A 13,164-nucleotide genomic window follows, 5' to 3' on the forward strand; every position below is an offset into this window, starting at 1 on the left:
TAATAACACACATGGTCTTTGTCTCCCATTTGATTGAAGGAGATGCTTCAGCAGCTTATGGTAAATTCATAGCAACCAAAAATAAAGCTCGTCAAAAAGCAACTCTGAGATCAAGGGGTCAAACCTGACACATGTACACCAGCAAACATGTGCAAAGATTTGTGCACACAAGCACACCTACTAAAGCATCTATGTGCCAGAGGAGAAATACTTAAATACTTCATCTATCATCCACGATTTACAGTCAGCTCCAAAAATAACTAGAACTGAGAGCGGTTTCCCAGAGAGAGGGAAACAACAGAATATAGCTCATGGAATCTGCCCCATTGTTCAAAGCCAACGCCAAAGTGTAAATGGCATTTTTCCCAGCAGCGGTAAACACAGAGGACTGGACAATGCATTCACTAGAAATCGGGCAACATGCAGTCTTGTGTCATTGTTCACTTTCAGATGTCAAACAAACTCAATGTGGTTGCTGATTTCATCAAAAGGATAAACTGTTTGGAGAGGGGGAAAACAATTTTCTCTGTGTAGCATAAAGTTTTGACTAAACTATAATAGCAGTGTTTCATCAGGTAATCTAGTAATGGTTGAAATGCAGGTTTATGCTTAAGCGCTATTGTGGCATTTCTGATGGACAGATAAGAGTGCCTTCAGAAAGTGAGCCAAATGAGGGTATTACCTTATCCATTTGTCCATAAACTTCCTAGGGTGAGATAACAGACAAAACCAACGAGCCAGTTAAACTCCTATTTACGATTTCGTACTTTTGTAAGGTGACCTCTAACCTCCTCCAACAACAGACTATTCTGAACTGTTGCTTGTGGCTGTCCCTTGTGGACCAAGGCAGACTGAGTTCTCAAACAGGGCCTGCCATTCATAGAGGAAACCTTAGTGCTCTATTCACTAGGCGCAGCAACAAGTGCCAAGGTCCACCCTGCCTGGTATATTTACGGACCTGCTATTTCCTATTTAGAAACATAAAACGTCCTTTCTCCTTAGATACTGGCCTTAAAATAAGTCACAGAAAAAGAAGGATTTTAAGCTCACCTGGCCTTACAGGAAGAAAAACTAATCAAAATGTAGCAACAATGAGAAAATACTGTTTTATTTGCTCTCACTAAGACAAGCAGTGGCTTGCAACTCAATATAATACAAGGAGTGATCTGCCAAAAGCAGACTTCTATTTGATTATGTATAAATGATGTACAAAGTCTATTCAACATGGCTGCTAGGCAACCTGCTTATCTAAATATTGTAAAACAAGAGTGGGGACATTGACCAACTACTGAGTGCTTGGCAGCAGTTCCAGTAGCTGTGACTAACACGGAGCGTAACCTTAAACCAAGCATGCTGCGAGCTGTGGCCATGGTCCTGTTTACTGGAGTCAAGAGGGCAGCAGCTCTAGTGCATGTAGCCCCATCTGAGATGCAAAGACAAAACTATACTGAAATAAATGGAGAAATTATATGATTTCACTTTAAAAATGATATATTTGGTGGTGTGCGTAGGGGGTGCTGGTAGCTACATCTGTCTCAACATAGATGATTCCACCCAAAAAAAAAAAAAAAAATCTACAGCGACAGTGTTTGTTGACATAACAGACATGTTAACATGTTTTCCTGGAAGAACAAAATGTTTCAGTAGGGACCACAGCTGGGGTGAGGTGTATATGGGTCGTCTCTGTGCAGGATGTGCGAGCAGCCTCAAACACTCCGCCCAGGCATCCCAAACAATCAGAGTGAGAGGGGGGAGGGCACATGTTTCAGATGACAGAAAAAAGGCCTGCACCTGTCATACACACACTCTTTGCTTTGGCCCTTTTGTTTAACACCTCCCATTCCTGTCGAGTCACCAGAGTTAGAGAGCAGTAAAACTCCCTGCACAATTGGTCTGCGTGCATGCTGCATTTTATTTAATAAACAAACCAGCGTAAGGACTGCTGAGTCGGTTAGACAGTAATGGATGCCTCATAAAGTTAATACTAGGGGTTAGGATGCAGCAAATTTATCTTGTCCTCTGACATAAACACCGATGGGCTTTGTAAACCAGACCCACAGGGCTGTACATTGTCAGCATTGCTTACTCTTTGGCCCCTTGTTTGAATTTCTGTTAACTTATTCCTTCACATCAATATTATTGCTAATAGCTGAGTTACATGCTTTTGTCTGTCTTATCCATTGGACTGTCAAAATCCTACTTAGCTTACCAATTTTCCTTTTCAAATACATTTTAAAAGTATGTTTTTTTCCTCTTTGCCCAGGCGTTCTATCAACACTAAGTGCTTTGCTATCACAAAAAATGAGCAGTTTCCCAACAATTGATGATGAACAACCTTGAATCACCAACTGTAACAATGAAAACACTGCCAACTATCCATCAATTATCTATACCGGCTTATTCCTGAACCAGGGTCACAGGGATCTGCTGGAGCCTATCCCAGCTCTCTTTCGGGTGGAAGGCAGGGGTACACCCTGGACAGGTCACCAGTCACTGCCAACTATTGAAATGAAAAATTCAGCTGTTTCTTTCCATTGACTCTTTGTGATGACTTGTGTATAGCCAGTCGCACAGGTTTTCTCTTTGACACATGTTTTGTTAATGTTGACAGACAACAGCTTCAGAGCCATTAGTCTTTTAACAGGCAGCATTTTTGAATATCACTTTGTTTATACACGTCAGTCCTCAGACAGTAACAACAGACAGACATAAATGTGGGACTACAAACCACAAACTGATTGTGTATGTGTGTGTTTTGTTTCTAATCAAACAGGGAGGGACCGAGTTTGAACTGAGAAATCAGATTTTTGGATATTGCCTCAAAAATGTTCAGACCTTTTCTCTTGACCATTTCCTCTTTTTCCTCTCATCCCTCAGCAGCAGTTGTCAGTATCTATTCCTCACTCTTCATGCGCTGATGCTGGTGAATGAGCTTAGTGGTCGTCTTACACAGTGTGACATGTTAGGCATGGTAGAACCAGCCTTATGCGATGCAACCTAGGTACCACGGGGGCAGGTTGCCAGGAATGGCAGGTGAGGTAAAGCGGTTTAAGGCTAAAGAGCCAGGCAGCCACATGCCTGGCAGGGAGAACAAGGGTAGGATGGGAGATGAACAGGGGGGGAGTCTCCTGAGCTCACCCTGTCACCTGATTCACCTCTAAAAAGCCTGCACAGATAACATGCAAATGAGATTCTGATGCTGGGTGTGGCAGTTCTAACAGTGCCAAAATGGAAAAAAAAAAAAAAAAAAAAGCACAGTCGTTTACTTATAGTAGTAGTTTACTAATACTATGCAACGCACACATACTGCATCTATGACACAATAAAGAAGTAAAGGTAAAGAAAATTCACCAACCAACACAGCTCTTGTCTCAGAAATTCTCCTGAGCTCTATAACAAGGAAATGTCACCCCTCAGTTAACACTGAGAATAAATATGCTTCCAATGAGCTCTTTCATCTGGTTTAGTATTGCTTGAGAAAAGCATGCTTACCAATTCTGAGTCACTAAAATGACGGCACACGCCTAAAACCGCAAAAACCAGACGGTCCAGTTTGGTCTGTGTGGTATATGTTAGACCTATACAAGAGTGAGCCACCGCTGGGCATGGGGTCTATTTTTAAAACCATGGTGTGGTAATGAAAATGCAATGCATTTTGAAGCTCTCTGCACAATACCACTCTTTACTCCATCTTCAGCACAAGAGTAAACAAAAACGCTTTGCTTGCATGTGAAAGCTCATGAACACATCTGATCTACTTGAGAAGTGAGAAGAAAAATATTCCTTTTTGCTGTAGTTGCCAACAGTTCTTGTTATACATATGCCTGTGAGCTCTTTCAACAGCAAAATGATTACATAGTTGGCAAGAATGTTCTGTAGTGACTATTGTTTATATGCATTACAAAGCCTGTGAAATGCACCCTATTCTGAAGCCTGTGATGGTACAGAACAATGCAGACTATTGTCAGATCAACAGGCAGACTTCATTCAGTGAGCACTCTGTGCTGCCTCCACACTGAGGATTCCAGCCAATCAGCACTAGGCCCAGGGATTTGGGACATGGAGAGAAGGTCTTGGGTGACCTCCCTCAACAGCTGCCATAATCCAGAACTAGAGACAGTTTCCCCTCTCCACTTGGCACTGGATTAGACCAGATCTCAAAAGGTTGCAAAAGGTTGCAGAGCCACCTTCAGCAGGGCCAATTTTTCCCAAGCTGCTTTCCAACTACCGATTTTACACGGCCTAAGTGAATTTATTCCCTGTAGCTGCCAAATTTTCAACCCCACTGCAACAAACCGATTCCGATATAAGATAATAGTGCCTACCTTGCCACTGGTGCCAGGAGAACATTTTTGTGTTGGCAGTCTTTAGAGTCACATCAGCTACCCTTGCTGTTATCTGCCTACAGACTGACAGCAGAGGAGCGACTCGCTGTCATTTCTGTATGGAGAGTACTGTCTTGTCCTGCTGCAAATGCTGCAGCCTTCAGCAGAAATGCTGGAAACTTCCGGCAGCCTCACTGCTCTGATGAACACTGTGTCTGTCTGTCTGAGAAACTACTCTGCAACAGGGCCACTAAATTTCCTTTTATAGGTTTAAGCCTGACCAAACAGAGGTCCCCATCCTTCCTAAAATCCACCCCTTTCCTTAGGTGAAGAGCACATGGGGACTTTTTAGGTCACAAGAGACTCTGGACGACAGCGAACATATGCAGGGTAGGCTGAGGATGGGATCACGGTGTTTACCACACACGGGACGGCCTTTCTGCCCAGTACACCAGCTGTCAGAGCGGGGACAATGGTGTCACTTGTCCAAACAAGAGAAATGAATTCATCTATTTGGATGTAATTGGGTTTAATAAACCTAAACATTCATTGTCCAAACATTGACCAAATTGTCCATGTACTTCAGATGCACGTCATGAATAAAAACACATTATACATAACCTTTAAAAAAAACAAACATCAAATCTGTGCTATCCATGTGTTGCCAAAACATGTTCCAACAGTATCTGACCTGCTTGCCTAACACCAGTGTCAGTTTGTTACTTCATTTTGAGTTGAACTCCACCATCCCCCCAAGGCTCCACCCCTGCTGACATGACAAACGAGGCCAAAGTCTAATCCCAGAGCAGAGTTACACGGTGAGTGGGGGTCAGTGGCTGGCCAAGGAGTCACACAGGAAAAAAACTTTCTGGAAGTGAAGGTGCAGACGGTGGAGCCTCCTGAATTAGAAATGCAAAGCAATCTAGTGAAGATGTTAAAGCTGGGTCTTTCCAGGCCCAAGGGAACAAGTGAAGTGGATTATGATTTAAGAGGCCATTGCTGGGGGATCAACGGTGTAGGGACAGATTAATACTTTCCCAATAACAACAGTCTGTTGGGTCGTGTGAGAAAGAGAAATGCTGCACATCAGTGGCTAAAACATTTCATTTCTTGGTAGCCCCTGCACTACATTTCATTCCTCAGTTTCAATCCTACATTTCTGTGCAATGATAATATTGTATGTGCTTGGGTGTTTATATTCAGAGCTGTGCACATGTCGCAGCTCACTAGTTACACCGACTTGTTCAAGTCTTTGAAGCAGATGAGTAATGATCAATCTGAATGTATCACAATTCAACATTCAGTATCCTCTGTAATGCTAATGAGTGATGATCAGCACTTTTAGCATTAGATTGCACTTAGGTTAAAGCAGCCTTTAATCCCTGCAGAGAGAAGGTTCAAAATATCTGCAGTTGCAAAATGTGTTTGGGCAAATCACCTTAACCTTATTATGGTGTCATTGTGGCAGGCCACAGAGAATCAAAGTCAGATGAAAAGCGTGTGCACTGATCCACAGGGATGTGACCAGCATTACAGGACAGAAAGCAGGAAAGAAAAGGATGGAAGCCAAAAAATGTGATTTGCGGTCTAAAATATATAAAAGAAAAAGACCAATCATAATTGTTCTAAGGTGAACGTATCCCAACCAATAACTATCTGATGTCACCGGAGTACAAGCTATAAAAACTATGTCCTCTCAACAGGCAACCATTGTCAAATTTTCTTCCGGATGGACATCCTGTCTTGTCTTTGTTAAAAGTCCCAGTTTTGATCCATCTTATAAGGGTGAAATATGGTTTGTTCTTTGCCTGCATCTAATTGCACACCATGCTGTAGTGTCTGCATCACACACTGACGAGCCCAAATGAAAACGAAGACAAGTTTTAAGAGACAGCAACAACTAAAGGACCACTGTGTATGACGTAGAGCTGGACAGATTAAGGTGATGTGATACATAAAGATGTTGTACTGAACAGGGAGAGACGTTTTGCTGTTTTGCAGTAACTCACCCTATTCAGATGCTACCACCAGCACCAGCTGGGAGGGAGGGAGTGAAACTGCTGCACCCAGTAAGCGTGCCATACCAAACTAACAGCTTCAGGCTATATGAATGACATCTGACTGGGTGGCTCACTTGCCACACACTTTACATGGCACAGTATTTAAGGGCAGGGACACTGAGAGGAAGGGCAACACTGAAACATCAAAAACAAATAACTTTTGTCATTCAGATATCTACTCTTAGCTAGTACATTTAGATTTGTATTATAGTATAGCTTGTTTCTGTCTGTTCTGTTTTTTTTAATTTTAATTTTAAAAATACAGTCATGAAAACAGTTAAAGGGGACATTTGAAAGGGGCCCAAGTAGCCAAATAACATACATCTCAGTAGTTTAAATGGACTGTGTGGCCTAAAAGATGTGTCTGATTAAACTGATGAGAGCTAAACAAAATTTGGGAGAAAGAAGCTAAAGCTAAGATCCCCAGTTATTCTTCACCAAAATGGATGTAACCAATGGGCAGGGGGACATTTCCCTTCCGTTTAGGTTACAGGGTTTCTTACCCACAACAAAGAGTTAAACCAGCTCAGTCAATTTGTGGACCCGTTAAGGAAGAAATCAGAAAATAGGGCTGGCACTGATTTCTGATAGAGACCCAATTAAAGTACCACACACACACACACAGATCTAATGTTATAACGTTAGCTAATTACAATCTACTAAAATGTAAGACTGCGTGACGGCAACACCTGATTTAGCTAAATGTCAAACTTATTAATATACATAGTTACTCAAGCTGCTAATAAGGGAAACTACACAGCGTTGTACGTAATATTAATGTTAAGTTAATAGTAACACAATAGGTTCGAATTAAAATTTCTGACTCCTTTCATCCCAGCTATACTCTCTTCAATGAGGCTGACTTTTTCATTTACTCCATGTAACGTTACACACACACACACACTTCAGCACACAACCTCTAAAGTATTACAGCAGGACTGTGAGCTGAGTGTGGAGGTCTGTGTGTGCTGGCTGCCCTCACAACGCTGTTGCTGGTGGCGGGGTGAAAGCGAGGCGACCAGGCTGCAGCGTCTGAACTTTCTCCGGTTAAAGTTTGTACCGCTATGAAATGAGAGTGGGAGTTAGCTTACCTTATCCTGGCCATTCTCTTCACATTGTAAACAAGGCGTAAACAAAAGGAAAACTATGTTTTGTCTGTAACGAGATGAAGTTTTCTGAGAGCGCGGCGCGGTCCCACCGTTGAATGCGGGACGGTCCTCCGGTGGTGGATCCGATATGGAGACTCCGCCTCTCCACGTGAGTCATCGGTTGGGATGAGGGTCACCCAGGCTGCCCCCCCCCCCACCTCCCTTCCACCCTCTGTCCCCACGACCGGCTGGCTGGAAAGTAGCACCAAAACAGCATTTAGCGGTTCAGTTGGCTGGACAAACAGGGAGATAAAATGTTAAAACTATCACAGTTTGAGGGAACATCACGGCCCTGAATGTCTGCCAACTTTTTCAGTAGCTGGCGCAAGATAAATAACTTCTAGGATTCCAAAGTCCTCAATCTCTGTCAATGAAAACAGCTGCATTGACTTGTTTTGGACAGTTTACTTTCAGTGTTTGTTTATTATGGTTGTTACACATAGACAGCCTCACTGTTGTGTGTTTATTTATGAAAGATATGCAATTGAAATAGCCAAGGAGCAGATTGTAGTTTGAACTAAGCCCTGTAACAGAACAACGCGGTTGCTAAGCGACTCCCGGTATGAGACACTTTCCATAACTGCATCCGTATTTTAGTATTTTATCAGTGATACGAGCGATATGCTGATTTCCAAACGTATTTCCACTTGACTGAGTGAGTCAGACAGCCGAGGACATTACCTGTCTCTAGTTGTCTCTGCACCACTGTAACTGTAGGATAAGCTTCGTTAGCCAGTGGACAAGCAGACAGACAGAGACACCTGCTGGACAGGAACACAACTAGACCACCGTGTCATTTCAGAATAAAAGTCGGGTCATGATTATGGTCAAACAACACTTTATTCACAATTAACTATCAGCACTCATGTCTATAGAAATATTTGCTAAAAAAAAATCAAACAAGCTAACAAAGCAGGTAGCTAAATTCACATCAATAAGTATTACATTGTTGTGTTGTTCCTCTGGCACAGAGTAAACTATATATCCATTAAATGTACATGACACAATTTTTCACAGTGAAACCTTTAAGTGCTTTCCTGATGTAAAGAAGGAAAAGACAAAAATACAGACTGCGGGCAATGAAATTTGTCTAGGTACATTTCTCCCGATAAGTTCATTTTGTCATTCAATGAGATCTGCCTCCTCAGTATTATAAAAAATATTGTAAACATATTAATTGCACAACATACATTCAAATACATACTGTACTGTAGAGCAAGATTTTACTTCTGTATTGTTATCCTGTAGCACCATGTACAGCAAGCAGAACAAACTATCCGGATACTTTTACAATACAAAGGAGTAAAATGGCATTCACTAATCAACATTTTGCCATGGTTGGATTTTCTGAAGGTTTGGATTGTAACACTGTGAGACAGTGGTTAGTGTAGGCCTGTTCAAGGTGTGGCTGACATTGTACAGAGTTGGATCAAGGCAGGCAAACTCTAGTCACCTCACAGCTTTGAGGAAGATGGTGCTTTATAGAGAACATTCATCAGCATTAAGATCAACTATAGTACAAAATATTATGGCATTGTTTTTTTTTCATACTCTGTACCAATTACATGTGCAAACAAAGAAAATATGTCTTGTTGTTACTCCAAGTACTAATTATTTAGGATGTGCCACAGAGACATCATGAGACCATGACATTGTTGTGCGGCAGAACAGTTGGCATGTTCCGTATGACATTAAAGAAAGCTGATTAAAAATGATATATCTTATCTACAAGCAGTACTGTTGGACTGAATGGCTCATGGACACCAAACTGTTCCACCTGGTTCACAGCATTGTGTTGATGTTCATAGTCCTAACAGCTGGAGGTAACAGAAGATGTAAATGAAAATGAAATGTTTGTGAAGGTAGAAATAACAACTGGAGAGTCTTTAAGCGTTCTCTCACTCTCAGCATGTCCTCTGCCTGGGCAAGCTCTACAAAGAGCAGCTCTCTCAGAAATGAAAACCCAGATTAGAGAAGAGATGTATGTAAGGTTATGGTCCATCCAAGTGCGGTCAAGGTCCTTGGTTTTGCCTGCACTCCCCTTTCTTCTCTGGAGGAGGCCGCTGTGGTTGTGGGATGCAGGTGGCTAACCAACCCACCCTTCCCAAATCTGCCCTCTGTGGGAAAACAAATACTGTTAGTTAAATGTACCACTTGAGGAATTCACTGGAAACCATGGCTCCAGTTGTGGTCTGTTCCTACCAACACTGTGAGGAAAAGTAAGAAATGACAATAACAGGACTGAAAGCACAACATAATGAGACAATTTTACATCTGCATTGCTTTACTGAATTTGACTTGAGTGGGTGAGTGAGAAATAAGATGGTACAGCTTGCAATGCAGGTAAATGAGAGTTACTGTAAGTAGAGGAGTACAGAACTACAGTAAATAGATGAGAGAAAAGCATGCTGCTGGGTCATCTGACCAAGCTAAAAAAAAATCTGGCTGGAGATACGAGTAGAGCTTGGCTGACTAGAGAAGAACAGATGGGTTATGACAAACTCACAGCGATTTGGAGGAAGGTTTCTTCACTTTTGGCCTCTTTCGACGATGAACTGGCCTGAAGCATGCACAGCACGTAAACACGCGCAGGGCAAATGCACGTGCATGGAGACAAACACACAGGTATATACACACAAAAGACACACACACACACACACACACGTACACACACACAGATACACACACACGCATGCGCGCACACACACAAGCAGGCACACACACAAACACCCTCACACGCACAGCAGAGACAAGCAATTAGGCTTCATTACAAAAAGGGAAGAGCAGAAGCTGAAAAGCAGGCTTGCATTTTGGCCCTCTATGGCTTCTGCATGCTAAAAAGGTTTTGTTCATAACAGTAAGGAACCATGGCAGTTTCAATTTCAGCACAACATCACTGTATTTTATATCCTTGACTCCCCAGATTACTCCCTATGAACAGAAACATAACCAAAGACTCACTAGGGAGGCTCTAACCTCTCTGAGTTCATATGGTAACGTGATTTCCATCTGCAGTGTTTGTAAAAGTAATCAGCTGTGCTATAAGAGGACGAAGAAAATACCTGTATTCACTGAAGTAGTTTCGCTCCTTTCCTCCTGAAAGGAAGTGGAGGTATCATTAGTCTTAGCCTGACATTACTGGAGACACTGTAATCAATCTTTCTTGCTTTAGAGGCCTTTTACACACCCTTCTCTGGGTTGCATTGCTTGTGTCCCTTACAGCCCCGCAAATCCATAAGTTGTTGATGCATTGAATTCAGTGCGTTGCGGTCGAGGGTGCTGACAGCATTTATCAGCTACAGGAATAATAATGACAAAATGTCAGCAAGGCTTCTCAAACTTTGGAAAATCTCTGGAAAATACTGGGAAACCTATACCTGCTGGAGTATGAATCATGTCATAGGATAGTTTTATATCTCTTACTGCTAAGGTTTTTAGATTATACTGCAGGTGTGGCTGTACAAATGAAATACCTGGTATGGGTCAGTGTTGAGGTCAAAATACTCCAGGAAACCGGTAGCAAATTCACAGAACAGGAAGTTGTGTGTGTCATTGATGGTCCTGAGGCACCAGTAGGTATTGTTGTTGGCACTGGTGCATGCACAGAATGGACCCACTGAGAGAAGGACAAGAGGGGGAGTGGATGAGAAAGGAAACAGTGTGTGTGGAAAAGGAAACAATACTGTTCCAAAAATGCTGTTTTCATCACATCTGCTTTGGAAAATTAACAAAATACATTCCAAAACAATATTCTTCAGATCACTGTCTACAGCTATATATTATTCCTCACTTGTCCAGAAGGGGGCAGTCTGCCAGTGATGGTTATCATGGGTGAAGCAGGTGAGGCCAGGCATGCTGCAGGTGTCATTGTTCTGGAGCCTCTTAAGGAATTTGCGTAGTTTCTTTCTGCGCTTCTGTTCTTTCTGCAGCCACTCACTCTTCTGCTTGGATGGTATTCTGATGAGAACAAAAACATTTCACAGAGTGGGACTGTAAGAGGAATTCAGAATCATTAATCACTGTCAAACAATGTAATTTCTTACCTGACTGAATGCATGTGTTCTGTATTTAGCCCGAAAGTCTCTGTATTCTTCAGGAGATTGCTGAAAAGACAAAAGAAAACTGTCAAATATATGAATATATGATCACTATGCTGCTGACAGTGTGGCTGTCACAAATTCTCACCTCAGGGTGTTACACTGACATTCCTCTGGCCGCACCTTTTTCAGGTGACCTTTGACCTCACGTAGATTCTTGATTTTAGTCTGCAAGGTTTCAATCTAAACAGAGCAAGAACAAACACACAGCCACACAAAGCGTGTTATACACCACAGGCTACTAACAACTGAGAAATGGTTTTGTTGAGCTACATTTAACAGGAAAGAGCAAATATGAAGGACCTCATGCTCAATGTGTAGTTTGTGGTCTTTCCATGCTTGAAGGGACCTGTAGAGTCCTCCATCACACTTTACAGTGTCATTCATGAGAATAGAGCACCTGCAGGAAACAAAAACGATTAATCCTAATTTCTCTCTTTTATCACCGATAACAAAGGTCAGTGCACACAAATGCGCACACACACACACACACACACACACACACCTGTACGTGACTTTAAGAGCAGCAGGTGGTGTGAGTTTATGGCTGGTGGTGGGTTTGGCTGTGACTCCCATGCCACTGAACTCTTCATTGTCCTCCTCATTCCCCACTCCTCTCCTCCTGTCTCTGGTCCAGCTGCTGTTCCTGAATCCCAGGGGTCGGTAGCCCGCCTCCAGGTCTACAGCATACAGGTCCCCATCCAGCTCAAACGAAACAGAGCGAGCCCAGCGCTTCCTAGATGGAGATGAAATCTTACTGGATTTCATCTCTGAATAAGATGAGACAGAAGAATCTGAATAAGATGAAAAAGAGGAATGTGTTTTTGATACTGTAGAACAGAATGTATGCTAATTTAGAAAAATGACCAGGACATGACAAAAAAATAATAATAAATTAACATTTCATGCATTTGGTATCATAAGCCTTGAATAATTTACAACATTTTCTATTTGTTAGTTCAAGGCCCTAAGATAAAAGGCTCACTTGTCTACTCTCCTCAACCACTTGATGGCAGCACAGACACATCCTTTTCATCTTATGAATACTTCAAAAGCTGGTTATTTTAGCTTAAGATTAATGGCCCTGTTTGGCAAAGCTTTGCGGACTACTGCAAGGGCATTTGTAAATAAAGAATACGCATCTTCCTGAACAAAATCACGACTATAAATAACTATCAGAACAATGGTACATGACACATGAGTGACAGGACTATCTTACTTTTCTTGGTTAGAAGCTTCTTCTTTTTCAGAATGGATGTTTTGAGGCCCACATCACCACAGTTGCAGCTGTTTGAGTTGGATGTGAGAGACAGCTGGGAGGCACCACTGGCCACCAGAGCCTGCATTCGTGGGGCATACAGACTAGCCATGCCCTTGCACTTATACAGCCTCAGCTTGCCAGTCGGGTCCTCCACACACTGCCACTTCTGAAACAAAGCAGAATAATATGATAACATTGAGTTTTCAGGCTTGTACCATACCAGGGAATTGGTTTTAATGCATGAAAACCCACAATGCTCTTTATCTTGTGATC

General features: G+C 42.3%; 2 protein-coding genes across 6 annotated transcripts in view; both read right to left on the minus strand.

The window, feature by feature from the left end:
* The window catches only part of arhgap46a (Rho GTPase activating protein 46a), a 30,588-nt gene extending 22,965 nt beyond the window's left edge, over positions 1-7,623 (minus strand). For both annotated transcript variants that reach the window (XM_026306044.2, XM_026306043.2), the window contains exon 1: positions 7,477-7,623. In XM_026306044.2, the coding sequence (XP_026161829.1) occupies positions 7,477-7,490 (14 nt within the window). In that variant the 5' untranslated portion in view covers positions 7,491-7,623. The remainder of the gene's footprint in view (positions 1-7,476) is intronic.
* Positions 7,624-8,354: 731 nt separating this feature from the next.
* sulf2a (sulfatase 2a) overlaps positions 8,355-13,164 on the minus strand; it is a 31,564-nt gene continuing 26,754 nt past the window's right edge. For 3 of the 4 annotated variants that reach the window (XM_026306049.2, XM_026306047.2, XM_026306048.2), the window contains 10 exons: positions 12,850-13,057; positions 12,136-12,424; positions 11,934-12,030; positions 11,719-11,813; positions 11,577-11,636; positions 11,324-11,490; positions 11,007-11,149; positions 10,721-10,829; positions 10,596-10,629; positions 8,355-9,650 (listed from right to left, as the gene is read on the minus strand). In XM_026306049.2, the coding sequence (XP_026161834.1) occupies positions 9,620-9,650; positions 10,596-10,629; positions 10,721-10,829; positions 11,007-11,149; positions 11,324-11,490; positions 11,577-11,636; positions 11,719-11,813; positions 11,934-12,030; positions 12,136-12,424; positions 12,850-13,057 (1,233 nt within the window). In that variant the 3' untranslated portion in view covers positions 8,355-9,619. The remainder of the gene's footprint in view (positions 9,651-10,595; positions 10,630-10,720; positions 10,830-11,006; positions 11,150-11,323; positions 11,491-11,576; positions 11,637-11,718; positions 11,814-11,933; positions 12,031-12,135; positions 12,425-12,849; positions 13,058-13,164) is intronic. The other variant, XM_026306050.2, reaches the window with a different exon arrangement.

Source organism: Mastacembelus armatus, chromosome 5 (assembly GCF_900324485.2).
Source record: "Mastacembelus armatus chromosome 5, fMasArm1.2, whole genome shotgun sequence".
NCBI classification, from domain to species: Eukaryota; Metazoa; Chordata; class Actinopteri; order Synbranchiformes; family Mastacembelidae; genus Mastacembelus; species Mastacembelus armatus.